Source organism: Esox lucius, chromosome 1 (assembly GCF_011004845.1).
Source record: "Esox lucius isolate fEsoLuc1 chromosome 1, fEsoLuc1.pri, whole genome shotgun sequence".
In the NCBI taxonomy this organism is placed as follows: Eukaryota; Metazoa; Chordata; class Actinopteri; order Esociformes; family Esocidae; genus Esox; species Esox lucius.
In genome coordinates, this window is record NC_047569.1 from 36,368,608 (window position 1) to 36,389,157 (window position 20,550).

At 43.5% G+C, this 20,550-nt stretch overlaps 2 protein-coding genes across 7 annotated transcripts; one reads left to right on the forward strand and one right to left on the reverse strand.

Moving 5' to 3' along the window:
• The first annotated feature begins 3,534 nt into the window (after positions 1–3,534).
• rnf168 (ring finger protein 168) lies at positions 3,535–14,350 on the forward strand. Of its 5 annotated transcripts, none has more exons than XM_010898524.3 (7): positions 3,535–3,626; positions 4,395–4,832; positions 5,000–5,070; positions 5,238–5,408; positions 11,228–11,322; positions 12,578–12,617; positions 13,103–14,350. In XM_010898524.3, exons 2-7 carry the CDS (start codon positions 4,493–4,495, stop codon positions 13,838–13,840), a joined length of 1,455 nt encoding a protein of 484 aa, XP_010896826.2. In that variant the 5' UTR covers positions 3,535–3,626; positions 4,395–4,492; the 3' UTR covers positions 13,841–14,350. The 5 variants fall into 5 exon arrangements, with proteins under 5 accessions (XP_010896826.2, XP_010896825.2, XP_010896824.2 ...); XM_010898523.4 differs by having other exon boundaries at positions 3,543–3,644; XM_010898522.4 differs by having other exon boundaries at positions 3,551–3,655.
• A 225-nt stretch (positions 14,351–14,575) lies between these two features.
• On the reverse strand, positions 14,576–20,535 carry ech1 (enoyl CoA hydratase 1, peroxisomal). Of its 2 annotated transcripts, none has more exons than XM_010898528.5 (10): positions 20,399–20,535; positions 19,800–19,965; positions 17,187–17,275; positions 16,392–16,513; positions 16,242–16,290; positions 16,037–16,101; positions 15,656–15,726; positions 15,466–15,537; positions 15,238–15,388; positions 14,576–14,943 (listed from the first exon to the last, which is right to left on the reverse strand). In XM_010898528.5, exons 1-10 carry the CDS (start codon positions 20,430–20,432, stop codon positions 14,839–14,841), a joined length of 924 nt encoding a protein of 307 aa, XP_010896830.1. In that variant the 5' UTR covers positions 20,433–20,535; the 3' UTR covers positions 14,576–14,838. The 2 variants fall into 2 exon arrangements, with proteins under 2 accessions (XP_010896830.1, XP_010896831.1); XM_010898529.5 differs by having other exon boundaries at positions 19,800–19,980; positions 20,399–20,519.
• Between the last annotated feature and the right edge of the window lie 15 nt (positions 20,536–20,550).

A 20,550-nucleotide genomic window follows, 5' to 3' on the forward strand; every position in this document is an offset into this window, starting at 1 on the left:
TCGTCAGATCAAGATGACCTCTTTCAATATATTTGCCTCAATTAAATCTACCAAAACATATATATATATATATATATATATATATATATATATATATATATACACACACTTATATTTAGCCAATATAAAAATCACCTTGTCACCTTGTAATATATATTTACAGTTATCAAAACGCGGAGGTGTAGCCTACACAAAACAGACCGTACAGTGGAAACGGACTGAACCTTTCTTTTAATTGCACGCCTTGAAACAAATCTTTGATTTGAAACGGCATCTCTTGATCAGCGTCTTGTGAGCAACATTAAAAAAACACTTCCGGGTCAAGAAAATCTGGAATAAAAAATAAATAAAAGAGACCAACGAATTACTTAAAAACTGAGATAAATTGAGTTTATTAATTGTTTGAGAACATGTACCTCTCTAAACATTGACAACAATTCAAATACGATCATATTTAAGAGTAATTTCGATAAAAAGTGGGTGATAAAACACGTTCCAAAGGTAAAATACAGACAATGCCAATGACTGAATATGGAATACATATTACCTAATAGCTCATAAACTATTGAATATTCCACAGCAGTGTAGGAAATGTTCATGAGAATGTGTAGAGTAAGACAAACCTGTCTAATCATGGGGAATGGTGTGCTACATCTAGCAACACAATATTTCCACACACTCTTTTTCCACAATGCAACTTAATGGATATGAAATACATATTGACTCATTAAGAAAAAGCTATTTAGTTTGTCCTGGTCATTGGTAATTCTCATCTCCATACCTTAGTGGATAACATTGTCCCCATGCCAAATCAGGCTGATTCCACTGGTCGATCTACCATGGCTTTTGGCTTCATGTCCACTCCTGGAGCAAGAGTTTCACATCTGATGGCAGATGTTCATGGGGAGGTGTTACCCAGAGGCCTTGTCCCAGTCATAGTATATCTGATCAATCCTGGTAACAACCTTGAAGCCAGCCCATCCATCTCCCAGGCAATTACCAAGAACAACTGGCCCTGGAGTATGAAACCCAAGCATGGGATCTGGATGTGAGTTATGGATGGGAGACGTCCAGGGCCTTCCGGGCCCTATGAGCAGTGGCCGAAAAGATTCATTAGAGCAATGATTTTGAGACGCCAATTATGGCTACCCTGATCAAGGACACTTTGTTTAAGGAAATACAGGTAATCAATACAACTAGACCCCGTTGTGCTGGGGTTCAAACTCCTATTTGCAGATCTCCAATCATTAAGGTATCGAGGCTGACATTTGGCAACTCAAACCTTCAGTTCCTTTCACAGATTTTCTATGGGATTAAGGTCTGGAGACTGGCTATGCCACTCCAGGACCTTAATGTGCTTTTTCTTGAGCCACTCCTTTGTAGCCTTGGCCGTGTGTTTTGGGTCATTGGCATGCTGGAATATCCATCCAAGACCCATTTTCAATGCCCTGGCTGAGAGAAGGAGGTTCTCACCCACGATTTGATGGTACATGGCCCCGTCCATCGTCCCTTTGATGGTCTCATCTGACCACAACACTTTCACCCAGTTCTCTGAATCATTCAGATGTTCATTGGCAAACTTCAGACGGCCTGTACATGTGGTTTCTTGAGCAGGGGGACCTTGCGGGCGCTGCAGGATTTCAGTCCTTCACGGCGTAGTGTGTTACCAATTGTTTTCTTGGTGAATATGGTCCCAGCTGCCTTGAGATCATTGACAAGATCCTCTCGTGTAGTTCTGGGCTGATTTCTCACCGTCCTCATGATCATTGTAACTCCATGAGGTGAGATCTTACATGGAGCCCCAGACCGAGGGAGATCGACAGTTCTTTTGTGTTTCTTCCATTTGCGAATAATCACACCAACTGTTGTCACCTTCTCACCAAGCTGCTTGGTGATGGTCTTGTAGCACATTCCAGCCTTGTGTAGGTCTACAATCTTGTCCCTGACATCCTTGGACAGCTCTTTGGTCTTGGCCATGGTGGAGAGTTTGGAATCTGATTGATTGATTGCTTTTGTCGACAGGTGTCTTTTGTACAAAATCAGCAGGGGATCAATAGTTTTTTTCCCTCACTGTACAATACAAGCCTTCATACGTCTCAGTTAAAACATGTATCTTTCATTATAAGGACAAATACATATTTTTTTCTCAAATTAAGCTACAGCTGGAATGTATTTGCAATAAAATATATCCTTCTAAAAGAGTTGATGAAGTTGAACTTATTCTAGCATGTAATATTTGAAAGTTGGTTATGATTTGACTTTGTTGTAAAAAATGTTTTGCTAATCTAAAAGGTTTAAAACTGTAAATGGTCTTTTGGACTCACCTACATCTCTAAAGGTGGTACAACAGGCTAATGACCAGTTAATATATGTCATTGACAACTACATTAGATCATTGGCTGAATTGTTAGGTAAGTTGTGATAATCACCTCCATTAACAAAAGGAATAATGGATCTAAAGGCTATTCAGCAATTTGGAATGTGGCCAATGGTATGGGTGGAGTAAAACACCTGCAACAATTGCAAAAACAGTGCCCCTTAATTTCTTTGCATATAATTACTCTATCCACTCTCCTGAACATTTCCTACAATACATTCACTACGGCATATAGAATTTTTTTTTTATAGAGCAATATGTATTTCATATGCATTGAGTTACATTGTAGCCAATGGGGTGGGTGGAGTAAAACACCAGCAACAATTGCAAATACACAGTGCCCCTTGATTTCTTTGCATATAATTATTCTATCCACTCTCCTGAAAATTTTTACCATATACACTAAGCAAAGTGTCAAAATCGATACATTCAATATTATTAAAATAGCTTTTTACCGAGGACTTCTATTTTGAAGGCAAAATCCGAAGTCTTATTGTTGCTATCTCTAAACTCTAATGAATCTCTAATGTTGCCAGCATGACGCTAATCATCTCTTGACCCAAAGAGACTGTTATTTGGTATATTATACATAATATACCAAATAACAGTAGTACCAAGAAAATCAATGTACCTACATTACAATTAATATATAGTGTACGCTGCTATGGAATTGTCTGTCTCAGCTCTGGCATGCATAAGCAAAAGGAAAATATGTGTATATTAGTGAAAGCAAGAAAAATTAAAATAATAGGTGGATTAGAATTGACTATCTAAATGTTGATATGATGCCCTAATTGCAATGGTTAATATAATACATTTGGAAACCACAGTAATCATTCTCTGTGCTCGTTTCCTCCCTGTCTCCTCTGCTTTCACCCGAATTGAACACAGTCTGCTCCAGCTTCGCAACTAAGCATTTTTTGAGAAGTTTGATAAATCTGCTCTGTGATTTTGCGAGACAGGAACTGAGGACAGGAAATGAGGATGTAATACGTAAAACTTGGCTTGTGGAAATGTATTCTTATCTTTTCAGAATTAGATTAATATTAATGTAATGTATTAATGTATTAATTACTTTCATTCTTTAATTAATTTGTTTAAATAATGTAGTTGTATACCTTCGTTGGACTAGCTCGTGTTTTTGGTAGCGATCCAAAATGTGCGACTTTTATTTTGAAATCGAAACGTAAACGTCAAGTTGGCAAGTTTTCCCGGGATTATTAAGCACTAGCCACAATTTGGTCCCTAGGTCCGCCAAAACATTCTGGTATTGACTGTGTATGGAAATTGCCTAGTTTCTTTTAATTATCTATTTATCTTGTCTTCTATTTTGGGTTTCGCTAGTTTGATTGAAGAGAACCCAGTCAGTGTTAACTTAATGGAAAATAATTAGCTAGCTAGTGTTAGCTTTCGTTATGTTGCTGTCGGTATGTTTAGCTTGCTATGAGCTTGTGGTTTGTCACGCATTTTCATTTGAATTAATCCATTTTAAGGGACAGCTTGCTATCTAAGTTGTAAACCTTACATTCATGTTAGTCTAACGTTAACTAGCTAGTGTATTACTACTCCGCTACCTTGCTAGCCCTTCTTTAGTAGGTCCACTGTCATTCGTGAAATAATCATTCAGCTGACTACTGTAATTAGCTAGCCTTTAGTGCCTAGTAGTAACTTTGATATCTTAATTTAAGTTATTTTTGAGTCAACCTAAGTCTTGGTCCGTGTGTTCTGTCAAACTATTTAGTTGTGTTTCACATGTATTACTTACATGTGGGGGTCAATAACACCAGTTTCGCTGTGGTAGGCAACCATGTTCCTGAAGTGCTGCAGGCATTTTTGTCTAAGGCACTACACCAAATAAGCTGATGTAAAATATTTGATACATTTCGTGATTTTCTAAATTCAAGGACCACGATTGCCTACCCCTGGCCTGGTGCTCTAGTGCGTATCCAACCCAATCATACATTTCAATAATTCAGCAGCTGCCCTTTTCCAATTACTTTAACGGTTCTCCCAACAGAGTGAACAAGTGAAGCTGTGTAGAGACAACAGGAAAAACGAGTGTACAACTGTTGTGCATTTGGACTTGGGAAAGGCCACAGCACCACAGACAGAAAGATGCCACCAATTTCTGACGCGGAGGCACCTATGCCAGAGGGGGATACCGCCGTGAGGTTGTCAAGAGCCGATTGCCTCTGCCCGGTGTGCCTGGAGATCCTCATGGAGCCGGTGACGTTGCCATGTCAACACTCGTTCTGTAAGCCCTGCTTCCTGGAGACCGTGGACAAGGCCAACATGTGCTGCCCACTGTGTCGCAAGCGCGTGTCCACCTGGGCAAGACTTAATAGCCGGAACAAGACGCTGGTGAACGAGGAGTTGTGGCGGCAGGTCCAGGCAGCGTTCCCTGTGCAGTGCCAACGAAGGCTCAGTGGGCAGGAGGAGGAGGAGGAGGAAAACAGTTGAGTGATTTAATTTTTTTTAAATTTAACATTGATTTAACACAAAGGGACTTCCAGTTGGCCTGCCTCCAGTTGCTACCTGTTGGCTGTGCATTGAGGTGGTCCCTGGTTTGGTTGTAGAGGTTTTTGGATCTATCCTTGTTGATGTTTCTCCCTCTCCCTCTAGTGTTGGTCCCCAGACCCAAAGTCAGTCTGCCAGGAGAGGTACGGAGAGAGTACGAGGATCAAATCTGCAAGGTGAACTTCCTCCGGGTACATTATATGTGGGTTCCTGGGTTTGTCTTGGACATGTTGCCTGGTCCACTCACAGGCTCAGGAAATACTCAGTGGGCCCAAGTTGGAACTCAAGTTGAGCTTTTGCTACACTCTCCAGTAACTTGGGACACACTTGACCCCGTTTTCAGCTTGCAGAGGAGAAACGGGCCCTCGAGGAGGCGGAAAGGAAGGCTAGTGAGCAGTACATCCAGCACCTGCTCGCAGAAGAGGAGGAGCGTCAAGCAGAGGAGAGGAGGAGGGACGAGGAGAGGCAGCTGGAGAACGATGAGAAGCTTGCCAAACTGCTCAGCCAGGAACTGGTGGGTTTTATAGTCTAACACTTCTATATGCACTCTGTTTTTCTCAGTTTGAGTGGGATGCCCCACTTGGTGATTCAACATGAATCATGGTATCAGTTATTAAACATCTTTACTAGACTTATGGAGCGCGAACACAATGGAAAGTGATTCTGGTAAGAAAGTGGGTCTGCTTTCACTAATGCTCAAGTCAGGTTGTCAGTTAATGTCTATGAATGGTTATGTCTGCTTTCATGCCCGTTAGTCCCGTAACGCAACTCTCCTGCTTCCTGCCTTTTGCCAGCCTTTCTTTCTTTTGCTACTTTTACAATTTCTTTTAATCTTCTTAAATCTTTTACCTTTGTTTCATTTTTGTTCTGTATTTGTTTTAATCAAATTTTGTCATTTTTAAAAGAGGACCTCAGCATAGTTCTTTTGTATTTTTGAGTAAATATTTTTCTGATGGAGGAGCTGAGACATGGGAGGAACGGATCAACCGCTTAGATCACAGGTGTCAAACCGGTTCCACGGGGGGCCGAGTGTCTGCAGGTTTTTGCTCTCTCCTTGTACTTGATTGGTTAATTAGGTCACTGATTGGTTAGTTTCTACCCTCACCTGGTTGTGTAGGTATGAACTAGGAACCAATTTATAGGAAAAACCAAAAACCTGCAGACACTCGGCCCTCCGTGGAACCGGTTTGACACCCATGGCTTAGATGATTTAGTCTCCTCTGGTCAGACTGTGTCTCTTCTCCTGCCGGTGAATCAACAAAGGCTAATGCTAACATAGCACAACAGGCTAACCTAAGGCTAGAGAGCTCTAAAGATGTCCCTATACTTGACAGAACGCAGTCAAAACTGGTGAATAGATCAGAGCAATTTCAGAGCGAGCGACTGAATGAGACGATAACACAGCTTGAAATATGTGAGAGTGAACAATTCATTGACTCTGTAGCAGCTACTCTAGGGGTTGAGCTAGCAAACGCTAACGGACAGACACAGATTGGTATACAAGGGGATTACTTCAAATCCAGACCACTTTGTCACAGACCTGGCTGACACTTTCCCCTGGACATGTGCAAATGCCACTTGATTATCCGCAGAGGCTTTCAAACCAGCCTTCCCCAATGACACATCTTACTGGCACAGCCCCGGGGTTAGACCGAAGGCATCAACTCCAGCGGGGGCTTGGTCTGACGCTGTGCACCGCAGAGGCAAATCCAGCAAGAAATCAAATGAGAGCACCAACCCTCAATCCACCACCTGAACTACACTGCAAAACAGATACGATCCACTGACTCAGAACGAAATGTGTGTAAATGAACCTTGGGAAGCTAACCACAACACTAGCATTAGGGCTAACCAAAATCCAAGATAATGCCCTAACACCACTGATAGGATGAGGGAAAGAAGAAACTTTGATACCTCCACATCTGATTAGCCAGATACTACCTTGATTGGGGACTACATAACCAAGCATATCAGAATGGCAAAGACTGAAAACCTAACCATGGCTGACACATCGGTCAGAGAGCTAACAGAAATGTTTTTCTATCTACACATCCAAGCAACATGCAGATTATTATTCACACTCTTTTGACATTCTACAGAGGAAAACTGGCTCTGAGATCCTGAAAAATGATTTTCCTATGCTACTGGAGTAAACAGCTTTCAACAACATGTTTTCATCTCAGGCCCCATTCCAACCTTGGGGAAAGGAATTGAATCTTTTTGCAGACTCCTTGGGCTGAATACGTGTCTGACATCGGCATGCCTCAACTACGGGATAAGGTTTATTGACAATTTCAATATTTTTTTGAACTGTAAAGACTGCTTTTGACCCGATAGGTTCATCCAAACATGATGGGATGCTGGCTGCTTTGTGCCAACATGCATCACGCTCTTGGAATGCCATTTCCAAACAAGATAAGCATGAAGGACAGTACCATTAGGCAGAGTATCCACCCCCCCCCTCTCCTGACCCTCTAACTAAAATCACCCAATGCTTCCAGAAGTTGTCCTTGTCCCAAACGGGGGTACAACAACTCCCACCCCCCCTCCACCACACTCACCCTCTCCACCTCAATCACACTCCCCCTTCCACCACACCCACCAATCAGGGAGCTAGTTCTAACCAAAGAGAGCACTCCTCCCCCCCGTTTAAAACGATTGGTTAGACAACTGCCAGATCGTCAACAACCTTGTCCTTTATTTCCACAGAGCACAGAATATACTCAGTGATGTGCTTCAGGTCCCTGCTATAGTAACATTAACAATGTTGACTGTTTTGAGTACAAGCTAGGACCCAGTATCTCTATTCCTGTGTTGATTAGAAATAGAAGGAATCGTACCCATGCAGCTTATAAAATAAACTTGTCTAATCTGTTAACTGTGACACGTCAACCTACTAGTCCAGGAACCCCTATTATATCTATTAAGCTGGCTTTACTTAATATCAGATCTCTCGCCAACATATCATTCTTGGTCAATTACATTATAATATCCTACAACCTAGATTTTATGTTTCTCACTGAAACGTAGCTAACTGAAGATTGTAATGCCTCTCTTCTTAACGAGACAGCACCCGAAAAATGTGGCTATATGAATACGTGTCAAAATGGTTGGAAAGGAGGAGGAGTGCCTGCCCTATTCAAAGATAATTTTATTTATTTTAAATACCTCTGTTTTACATTGAAGGGTACCCACAACATCCACATAGATCAGACCTGGGCAAACTACGGCCCGCGGGCCACATCCGGCCCTTTGTACGTCCCTGTCCGGCCCGCGTGAGGCCAATCATAAATTATAGGGATGCACCGAAAATTCGGCCACCGAATAATTGACACAATCTTTTCTTTCGGTGTTTCAGTTTTTGGTTTTCGGACTTTGGAAATTGTATTTTGAAAAGCGTTACGTTTGTATTGCTTACGTATGGACGTATATGTGTGCGTGAGCTGAGAGTGAAGGTGAACAGCGACAAGTGACGCTAGCCAGGTTACCCTCAAGATGTCGGCTCACGCTAAGAAAAGAAAAGTTGATAACGAATGTCGTGTTTTCAACAAGACATGGACTGCCAAGTATTTCTTTACAGAAATTAAAGGTAAAGCCGTTTGCTTAATCTGTGGTACACAGGTCTCTGTGTTAAAGGATTATAATTTGAATCGCCACAACACGACCAAGCATGAGGATAAATACAGAAATGTGTCTGATGAAGAGCATGCGTGGGAGTCTGATGCGTTGCTAGCAAAACTGCAAACCCAACAAGGACTTTTTACGAAACTTCACAACCCCAGAGATGCAGCCGTCGGGGCAAGTTATGTAATTTCTCACAAAATCACCAGAAAAAGTAAGGCGTTTTCTGACGGAGAGTTTATTAAGCAGTGCTTATTGGACTCTGTTGCGTTGTTGTGCCCGGAGAAAAAGGGCGCATTTGAGAACATGTCACTCTCCCGACGCACTGTAACAAGGCGGGTTGAGGACATCGCTGGAAACTTGGAGCTTCAGCTGAAGAACAGAGCGACTGACTTTGACTATTTTTCTCTGGCTTTGGATGAGAGCTGCGATGTACATGACACCGCCCTGCTACACTTCTTCTTACGTGGGATAACTGCAGACTTTCAAATCACGGAAGAGTTGGCAGCCATGCAGTCAATGAAAGGGACAACCACTGTTATTGACTTGTTCACAGAAGGAAATGCATGTTTGGACATGTTAGGACTGAAATGCAGTGAAGGCTTTCATGAGAAAGTTGCCACTTATCTCAAGCCAAGTGAAGGACAACATTCTGACCCACTTGCCCAACACTAAAGGAAGCCAAAAGATCAGCCGATCACATCCACAAGTACTCAACCATGTTAGAAGCACTGCATGCAGAGTTTGAGGTCATTTCAAAAACTCTTGAGAGTGAAATGCACATGGTTTCTTCTCCCTTCAACTGCAGTGTGGATAATGCACCAAGTGATGTTCAGATGGAACTCATTGACCTGCAGTCTGACACACTTCTGGCAGAGCACTTCAGGTCAGTCTCACAGCTGGACTTTTACTCCTCCCTCAAAGAGGAGAACTTTCCACACCTGAGGAGGCATGCTCAGAGGATTCTAGTCCACTTTGGATCTACCTATGTACGTGAACAGACATTCTCAGTGATGAAATTCAACAAATCCAAACACAGATCCTCTATCACTGATGACCACCTCTCAGCTGTCCTTGGCATAGCCACCTCAGACATTCAGCCAGATTTCTATGCCCTTGTTCAAGTCCAGAACAGACTGGATTATTCTCACTGAAGAGGTAAAATGAGGTGAAAACATTACAAGTTAATGTTTGTTGTATTGCTGTATTTCTATAAACTTAAGTTGTTTGTTGTTTTTCATTGTTTGTGGAGATTAACAAGTTAAAACAAATATTGCATTGATTCAGTAATTGCTTTTGTTTTCTTATTTGACCTTTAAACCACAATTTCACATTGCCAAATAAAAATATTTACAGATAGTTATCGTTGGTGTGGCCCTCTGACACAATTCAGGTTTCTCATGTGGCCCCTTGTAAAAATGAATTGCCCACCCCTGACATAGATAATAGCACAGACAATAATGCCAAATACCTTTTTGCACTACTTGACACTTTTGATCTCACTCAACATGTTAAAGAGCGTAGGCCACATTCTACATCTGGTTATTTCAGAAGCTCTCGATATTTCCTCTCTCATGGTTAAAGACATGTTCCTGTCTGATCATTGATGTACTCCTTGATAATTATAATACCAAAATATTGAATGTCATGGGTCGTGTTGCACCGGTAAAGGTAAAGAAAACTATGAGCAAACAGAAAACACCATGGAGAACCACCATGATGGTAAGCGCCCTTAAAAGAGAATGTAGGAAAGAGGAACGTAAGTGGAGGAAATCTAAACAACTGCAGCTCATTCAGAATGCAGCTGCTAGAACGTTAACCAGGACCCAGAGAACAGAGCACATCACTCCGGTTCTTAAATCTTTGATTTGGCTTCCAGTCAGTTACAGAATAGATTTTAGGCGTGCACCAAACGTATCAATTTATAAATCCAGGTTAAAAAAAACTTCTCTTTTCACGCGCCTATGACGGAGCTCTTGAGTTCAAACTTATCTGCACTGTTTAGTCTTACAGCTTTTATATCTTCCTATGTTTTTATCATGGTTTATTCGATTTCTATTTTCTAACTCTTTATTATTATGCTATATTTTCTATATTTCTCTTCTTGATTTATTTTGTTATTAAATGTATATTTTGCTATATTTTACTAATCATAATGCAAGTTCTGGTGCTATCAGAGGAATAACCTCTGTGTGAATGTATCAGTCTGCTGATGACGGATAATGCAAGTTCTTGTGCTGCTGTTCAGACATTGATGTAGGGTATTTTCTCACAAAAGGACTGACGAGTTTATCCAAACACTGGAGCGCAAGGATTGAGTTACCGCGGTGGTACAGTAAACCGTTATGGTAACTGTAATTCATTGAGGAGGAATATAAAAGAGAGCCAAGTAAGCCATTGATGCAATGACTATCTCACACAGGGACTGACTGGTTCATCCTAGCATTGGAATGTGAGGATTGAGATACTGTGTTGAAGTTCATGCAGTCCCCCTGGAGACAGCTGAGCTAGAGAACTGTAACAATCTGACTGTTTTAATTCCATTGCATTTTGTATTTTTATTTTCACTGTAAAGCACATTGAATTGCTTCTATGTATGAATTGTGCAATATAAATAAACTTGCTTGAATGCTTTGACATTGTGAGTTACTGTTAGGGAAAGAATTCACGGTGGTTGCTGTACAAGCTGTGTCTTTGTTTTTTGTTTTCCAGAATCCAAGCCCTATCTCTGAGTCACAAAAGAACCGGCGGCCAACTGACACTCCAGCAAAGAAGAGAACCAACACCAACGCTGGCGATATAGAGAAGTGAGTCCCCGTTCATGATTATCTCGGTGGATATACACCGATCGGCCATAACATTATGACCACTGACAGGTGAAGTGAGTAACACTGATAATCTCGTTGGCACATGTCTGTGGGTGTGATATGTTAGGCAGCAAGTGAACAGTCTGTCCTGAGCAATGGAAGAAGGTGGCCTGGTCTGATGAATCATGTTCTCTTTTACATCACGTGGTCGGTCGGAATGCGTGTGCGTTGCTTACCTGAAGAACACATGGCACCAGGATGCACTATGGGAAGAAGGCAAGCCAGTGGAGGCATTGTGATGCTTTGGGCAATGTTCTGCTGGGAAACCTTGGGTCCTGCCATTCATGTGGATGTTACTTTGACACGTACCACAGAACTGAGCATTGTTGCAGACCATGTGCACCCTTTCATGGCAACGGTATTCCCTGATGGGATTGGCCTCTTTCAGCAGGATAATGCGCCCTGACACAAAGTAAAAATGGTTCAGGAATGGTTTGAGGAACACAACAACGAGTTCAAGGTGTTGACTCCAAATTCCCCAGATGTCAATCCAATCGAGCATCTGTGGGATGTGCTGGACAAACAAGTCCGATCCATGGAGGCCCCACCTCGCAACATACAGGACTTAAAAGATCTGCTACTAACGTCTTGGTGCCAGATACCACAGCACACCTTCAGAGGTCTAGTTCAGCCCAGACCTGTCGAGGCATGGACTCTTTCTGTGTAAAAAAAGGGGGACCTACACAATATTAGGCAGGTGGTCATAAATGTTATGGCTGTTTGGTGTATTTAAGTATAGTAATAATCATTTAGTGGGTTTTGGGCTGCACGAGTTGGACAAGTTATTGAATCGAGTCGACTCGCATGACATGTGAATAGTTTATTAAAATATTATCATCACACGTCTATTGATTGTCCTGCCCTAGATGGTGCTTGGATTTGTTCTATGTCTTGAATGCATGTGTAAATGTCAAAGGTGCTTTTCTGCATGCTCAGAGAGGAGTCACGGCCAGGGTGACTGTCTTGCTCAAGGAGAGTACCGATTTTTCCCCTTGTTGGCTCAGGGATTCAGTAAATCCCTGTTTGCTAGGCTTCCTGCCGCATCAAATGGGGGTTTAATGAAAATTATCTCATCCAATGTCAGATGATAAGTGACTTCTACTGCTTCCTAACTGGACAGATTGATATCCCTGAAGTTTAATTCACTTGGTTTTATGCTGAGCTGATTACAGTGTTCTGATAACTTTTCTTTCAGGTTCTTAATTCCACAAAGACATAGCAGTGTCTCCGACAAGGTGAGTCTCTCTCAAATGCTCTTGCAATCAGCGTTTACTGTAAAATAGGTTTATCTGTCTGAGTCCTCATACACATGCACCTCATTTATATTATGTACCTTAAAGGGTTTCATCATTTTGACAGCTTATGGAAATTGCATTTTTGCATTGTTTGATGGCTCAAATATGTACAAAAATAAAGTTTTTAGTTTTATGCAACTTGTGTTCGTAAGCAAAGTATGGAAGTCACGGCAACGGTTTCTGTGTTATTGGGTAAATGGAACCATAGATAATAGAATATTTTCCAAAAAAAGAACTATACATTCTGACTGATTTGAAATGTACTTTTAGATGAAACTGACTATGAGCGTTTGACACTTTGACACTAAAAGTTTGACACTAGAATATCAGTTCCTACTCATTGATGCCACAATGGCCTTTTTCAAGGGATTTGTAGTTCAGGGGAAGTCAGTCTGAATTCTGTTGACTTTTGTGTTCCATTGAAGGAGAACATCTCACACATGGAGACAAACCGCTGGTCACCCAAAGAGCAAGCCGAGTGCCCAATGCCCTTGCTGGACTTCTACGGAAGCCCAGAGAACTGTCCGATGCTGGGAAAGGCCACAACATCAGAGAGTGTGACGCACCATCCAACTAACGCTGGAGGAATTTCACTGGCACAAGCACTTCCCCATGGCACCCCAGCCAAGAGAAAGAGCTGTGTCATCGAGGAGTCAAACGAAGGGGACCGGGTCAGTAAGCAGTCCTGTCCCTCGTCGTCGTCATCATCATCATCCCTCTATCTACCCTATGGACAGGCAGAATTAGTTGGGGACGCCCATCTGTTCCAGGAGCTAGCCCAGAGAGAGGAGGTGCTGTTCAGTCGCAGGCAACAAGAGGAGAAAGACCGGCAGCTGGCACTACAGCTACAGAAACAGCTGAACCGGGAAGAGGCGTTGCGGGCCGTGGACCGCAGAAAGGGCTCCTGCGACCAGTACCAGCTCCGCCAGAAGTCACAGTCGTCACAGAAGTGCAGTAGTAGCATGCCCAGAAGGGCGCCGTCACATTCCTCATCTCACAAAGAGGACAGGGTGTCTGTGAAGCGGAGGCAGTCCGAGGCCTCTTGCACTGCCACACGGAGGGAAAGCCTTTCCCCCAGTGAAACTGCCACCCCCTCCAACCCCCTGAAGAGGGGCAGCAAGCAGACCACCCTCACAGAGATGTTTCACAGTCTGGGCGACTGACTCTTGCATTCAAAGCATCTGTGGCATCACAACCAGAGCGCCTTTACTCTCCTCTCCTCATCAGCTGTGAGGCATCAGGTGTTTGGGATTTGTCTGTGTTTATTGAAGTTGCAAGGTGCAGCTTTGGTGTACTTTCAGTCAGTGCACTTTTCTTGGTGGACAACATCATGAACTTGGGTACTGTGCCACCCAATTTGTATGTTCCAACCCAAAGAAATATTGTTTTGCAATTTGTATGATATAAATCCAATTCCTAACATCATACAAAAGTCTTGTTTTGAGGATTCAGGAGTGGATTCTATACTTCATACAGATGAATGGGTGGATTGTGCTGCTTGGACGCTGTTTGGCGATAGAATTGTGCCTTTTCATGGTGTCTCATTGTTTAAGGCTAACTGGAAATGACAATGGCACCAACAACTAGTTTGGTTAACATTTATTTTACAGCTTTATTATTCTGTTGAGATTCAGATATGTGATGACTTTGGAATAAAAGACTACATGATATCATTGGCTAGTAAAGTGATAATATGCCTCCTTATAGTGGGTCTACTTGCATTCCCAGTTTGTTAGTCCACAAGTGGCCAGTGGAGTTTCATCAAGATGCAGCTCAATGAGCTCCCACAGTGACAGTGCGCCGCACGGGCACGCAACGTCTTTCCCCACTAGCTTGGTGAAAGAGGTGTATATTTTCACACACACACACACGCGCACACACACACGTAGAAACAACACTTTGTCTCAGCCAATGTTTTATTACAAGCATATTTTCATGACGCAGTTGGATAACGCAAGCCTGACCCTTGCACAGAGTTTGCGACAGATGCCCCTAGCTCACCTGAGGGATTCAGGCCGAATCACAGAGACATGCATCTGCTCAAGTCCGGCGAGGAATTAATACCAGCTGTAACTTTCCTCACTGCCCTTTCCATCCAAACCTCTCCACCATGGTTTTAGGTCAGTTGAGCTGCATTTCAGCACCTTAATGACGCTGGGAATCAAAGCTTGGAGAAAGTAATTGTTTCAGGGCTCTTCTTCTCCATGGATGCCACAGCTGACTTCACGATGTCCTCTGACTGCAGCATGCTCATGTTCCACGTGGCCTGAAGACAGAGACGGATGCATTTATGCAATGCTTACAAACACCATTTCTTCCTTTTGTTTTTTTAGTCTCTCTGAGATCTACTTTTAACATCTGTTTTCCAACATACCTTATCCCTTATTATAATGCAATACCTGTTTTGAGAAAGCCTGCATAATGCCGGATTAAACTAATATGTTTAGCTTCGCGGTCATAGCACGCACGGAGTGGACTGTATGTACACTTTATCATTTTGAAATAAAAGTGCCGCGCTCCCATCATGTTACATGTTTACATTGTCATGAGTACAACTCACCATGTAGTCAAGGCCCTCTGCCACACTGTGATCTCGGGAGTAGATCAGATTGACCTTTGTTCCCTGAACAGCCACGGGACTGCGACCTGCTATCTCCCGGGCCATCTCCAGAGCTCCAGCCATCATCGCCTCCTTGTCTGGAAAAACGTGACTTGAAACAAAGGGACAGTGGATGAATACACAAAACACATGAAAGCGTGAACTCACGCGCAGGCGCTCCATTCATACCTGACTAATCCACTGTCCTTAGCCTCGTCGGCGTACATCTTTCTCGCCGTCAGGGCCAACTCATTCACCAGGCTGCGGAGGAAGGAAGCATAAGATGACACGTTTGGTGTTATTGGGTAAAGTATGGCAGCCAAGGCATGACCAGGTAGTGTGATGACGCAGTCAATCCATATCAAACGCCTGCTCTTACCTGCGGCTTCCAATTACTTTAGGCAGGCGCTGTAGCGTTCCGACATCGGCTGCCAGGCCAATATCCACTTCCTGTGACACAGACAGACCTTTCAGGTCAAAGATGGAAGAAGTGCCAAGACAACCTAACTTTTTTGGTTCAATGAAGGTTCAATGAACTTTGACCAAACCCAGCTGATACCAGGTGGGTGTCTATAGGAAAGCCACTCTGTTAAGTAGATAGTATTTACAGTGGTAACCAGTCTGAGTGAACTATTTTCACGTACCCATCATCTTTGTTTCTCCCCCAGGGATACAAAGCAGAAAACACAGGGATATGGTAGTTGCAACAGAAAGCTGCTACTTGTTCAGTGTCCCCTTGACCTTAAGGAGACATATTTACCTTCACTTGAAACCATGCATCCTGAGTACAGAGCCGGATATCACAGGCTGTGATCAGATCCACACCTAACAGAACACATTTGACACATGCACTATTGTAACAGGTCAAACCATTTGTAATTGGCAGAACAGTGTCTTACATTTTGGTAGAAGAAATAATGTGACCTCACTTTTGCAAGACGATCATTAATATCAAGCCAACTAACCTCCTCCAATACACGCTCCATGTACCGCCACAACCACAGGCTTGGGGCACTAAATTAATGTTGGTGGGGGGAAAGACAGAACAAGTTGACTACTCGTTCAACCTCAATCCCTAACATATCGCTCAGGGGGCAAATAAATAACACACAGACCCTTTCAATGACTGTGAAAGATTCCTGGTACTTTGCGATGATGCGTCTCATGTTCCAGGCATTTCTGGCTACGTCGCCCCCTTCATGTTGGAAGACACTGGCCATGTCCATCAAGTCAATGCCTACACAGTCATTAACATGTTAAGACCTTCATTAGCCCCCTCACAGACAATAGCTCTTATTGTCCATTTAATTGTCTTTTCAAGATAGTATGTACTTAGACAGGGGAGTTTAGTTAAGAACCCCAATGCAAGGTCTGAAAATTAACACATATCGCATAAAAACCGCATCAGTGAGAAATTAGTAAAAGCAAATACATTTTAAAAAAAAAGACATTGAATTACCACAACAAGGCCTTGGGTGGTCTGGCCTTCTAAGCCAGTGCCTCAAGCGGTCACCCCCACAGAATATAATCTATGTTTGAATTATTCTCTGATATGTAAGAAGAGTTGGGGAGATAGATATGCTAGGACATTTTTGCTCTGACTGGTTTTGAAGGATTATTGATATATAAATCACAATGCAGTGATTTTAGTTTTAGCCAGTAGTGGACAAATATGACTTTAGTTTGATTGAAGAAAAAGCAACAGATTAGTTATTTGCATTTCTGGGGGTGTAAGGCTTTCAACCATGCAGCCTTATACTGATGAAATAAAAATGGTCCCCTTGTATCCTTTTTGCTGTGTACCAACCTTACCGTGTCTCTTGCAGTCGTACTTGGTAGACTGTTCTTTAATGCACCCAGTTAGACCTGAGACCAGCTTTAGGGGAAAACATTATAAATATATACAGTACCAGCTGTAAAGACTTTCCCAGCGCCTGAGACGACCACCACCCGGCACTCAGGATCCCCAGATATCTGTGTGAAACACTCCACCATTTCGCTGAGAGAAAGACGATAAGGGGAGGAAGAAGATTAAAGAGAACATTTAATTTAAACATGACCAAGAGATTCTTAGAGGCTGTATATCAATTAATAATAATAATATATATATATACACTATATGACCAAAAGTATATAACACCCCTACTAATGATTGAGTTCAGGTGTTTCATCTCTCATCTTCATCCACGGGGGCAGCAGCTCCAGCAGGGGACCCCAAACTTCCCTTTCCCGAGGCCACATTTGCCAGCTCTGACTGGGGGATCCCGAGGCGTTCCCAGGCCAGTGTCGAAATATAATCACTCCACCTAGTCCTGGGCCTACCCTGAGGTCTCCTCCCAGCTGGACGTGCCTGGAACACCTCCCTAGGGAGACGTCCTGGGGGCATCCTTACCAGATGCCCGAACCACCTCAACTGGCTCCTTTCGATTCAAAGGAGCAGCGGCTCTACTCCAAGTTTCTCACGGATGGCTGAGCTTCTCACCCTATCCCTAAGGGAGAAGCCAGCCACCCTTCTGAGAAAACCCATTTCAGCCGCTTGTACTTGCAATCTTGTTCTTTCGGTCATGACCCAGCCTTCATGACCATAGGTGAGGGTAGGAAGGAAAATTGACCGGTATATCGAGAGCTTTGCCTTCAGGCTCAGCTCTCTTTTTGTCACAACGGTGCGGTAAAGCGAATGCAATACCGCCCCCGCTGCTCCGATTCTCCGGCCAATCTCCCGCTCCATTGTCCCCTCACTCGCGAACAAGACCCCGAGGTCCTTAAACTCCTTTACTTGGGGTAACGCCTCATTCCCTACCGGGAGGAGGCACTCCATCTGTTTCCTGCTGAGAACCATGGCCTCATATTTAGAGGTGCTAATCCTCATCCCAACCGCTTCGCACTCGGCTGCGAACCGGTCCAGTGAGTGCTGAAGGTCACAGACCGATGATGCCATCAATTATCCGCAAATAGCAGCGATGAGATCCCCAGCCCACCGAACTGCAACCCCTCCCCACCCTGACTATGCCTCGATATCCTGTCCATAAAAGTTACAAACAGGATTGGTGACAAAGCGCAGCCCTGGCGGAGGCCAACCCCCACCTGGAACGAGTCCAACTTACTACCGAGAACCCGAACATAGCTCTCACTTTGGACGTACAGGGATTGGATAGCCCTCAGAAGGGACCTCCTCACCCCATACTCCTGCAGCACCTCCCACAGTATCTCCCGGGGGATCCACAAAACACATGTAGACAGGATGGGCATATTCCCAGGCCCCCTCCAGGATCCTTGCAAGATTAAAGAGCTGGTCGGTTGTTCCGCGACCAGGACGGAATCTGCATTGTTCCTCTTCAATCTGAGGTTTGACTATCTGCCGAACCCTCCTTTCCAGTACCTTTGAGTAGACTTTCCCAGGGAGGTTGAGATGTGTGATACTCCTGTAATTGGCACACACCCTCTGGTCCCCCTTTTTGAACAGGGGGACCAGAGGGCCACTCCTTAGGCACTTTCCCCGACTCCCACGCAATGTTGAAGAGGCGTGTCATCCAAGACATCCCCTCCACACCCAAAGCATTCAACATTTCTGGACGGATCTCAGGTGTTTCAGCGACACCCATTGCTCACAGGTGCATAAAATCCATCATTTAGCCATGAAATCTACATAGACAAAACACTGGCAGTACAGTGGGTGATACTGAAGAGCTCAGTGACTTTATACATGTCGGTCATAGGATGCTACCTTTGCCACAAGTTAGTTTGTGAAATTTCTGCCCTAGTAGATCTGTCCCGGTCAACTGTACGTGCTATAATTGTGAAGTGAAACCGTTTAAAAACAAAACCGCCTAGCCACGAAGTGGTGCACCACGCAAACTCACAGAGTCTGATGGATAAATCTGGGATGCCAGGAGAACGCTACCTATCGGAATGCATAGTGCCTACTAGAGGCCCCAGTGAAAGGTCATCTTAAAGCTACAGTATATAGTACAAAGACATTTTAGACAATTGGGTGCTTCCAACTTTGTGGCATCTGTTTAGGGAAGGCCCAGTCCTGTTCCAGCAAGTGGAGTCCATAAAGACATGGTTCACAGAGATTTGTGTGGAGGAAGTCGAGTGGCCTACACAGAGCCCTGACCTCAAACCCATTGAACCCCATTGGGCTAAATTGGAACGGTGTTTGCGGGTCAGGCCTTATAGTCCAAAATCTATACCTGATCTTACAAGCCTTTCTCAGACATCAGTGCCTGACCTCACAAATGCTCTTTTGGCTGAATGTACACAAATTCCCACACAGACACTCCAAAATCTTGTGGAAATTCTTCCCAGAAGAGTGGCAGCTTTTATAGCTGCAAAGAGGGGAGGGGGCAACTCCATACATTAATGCCCATGGTTTTGGAATGCGATGTCCAACAAGCTCATATAGGTGTGATGATATGGAATGAGGTGTCCACATACCTTTGGTCATATAGTGTATATACATAGTATTGCACATGAAAACAGTTTTCCCACTCATTGGTTTTGGTCCAAGTGATGTCAAGTACCTCCAGAAGGCTTTGTTCATGGCATTGCGTTTCTCTGGCCGATGCAGCTCTACGTGTGTGATAGAGGTGGCAGGTTGACTGACAGACAGAGTGGTGTAAGCGGGAGTTGGGTCCCCCGAAGACATGGTCCTCACAGCACTAAGTCCCGGAAGCCACACACTCCTGCCTGGTATTCAGCGCACAATTGAGCGTGAGGGGGTACAACAAATAAATACAACGCAAAGACATTTGTATAATAGGGAGTATATTTCCAGTAATATCCACCCAAATCCTGCTTTGTTTGAAGCATAAGAATGGTGTTAGCCAAGCACGCTACGTAGTTTTAACCTTTCACCCAGTTAGCCTAGGCGCTATACCAAATATTTTGGTTAGCTGGAGCTCAGTATAAGGCACTTTATAACAATGTTCGTATCCAAATAAATGTTAATTATCTGGCTAGTCAGTCATGGACTCGACAGCCCGGTATGTCCAACAGTAATCCATGCAGGCATGCTACTTAAGTTAGCTACATGCTAGTTTAATATTTGCCATCTTAGTGAGCTTGCTTAAATAACGTTTTTAGAATCCAAGCATTTAAATTCACAATTACGTACACTTACTTTTCGTAAAAGCTGCTCTGACAGTGAATGTCATTGCCCTTTGGTCGAATGAACTTAGAAGGCAAAAGTTGCGCGGCCAAATCGCAGGCAAGTCGGTCCACCTACGTTCGCAAGCAGTCGCCTTCAACTTGCATCTACTAACCTTGAACCAA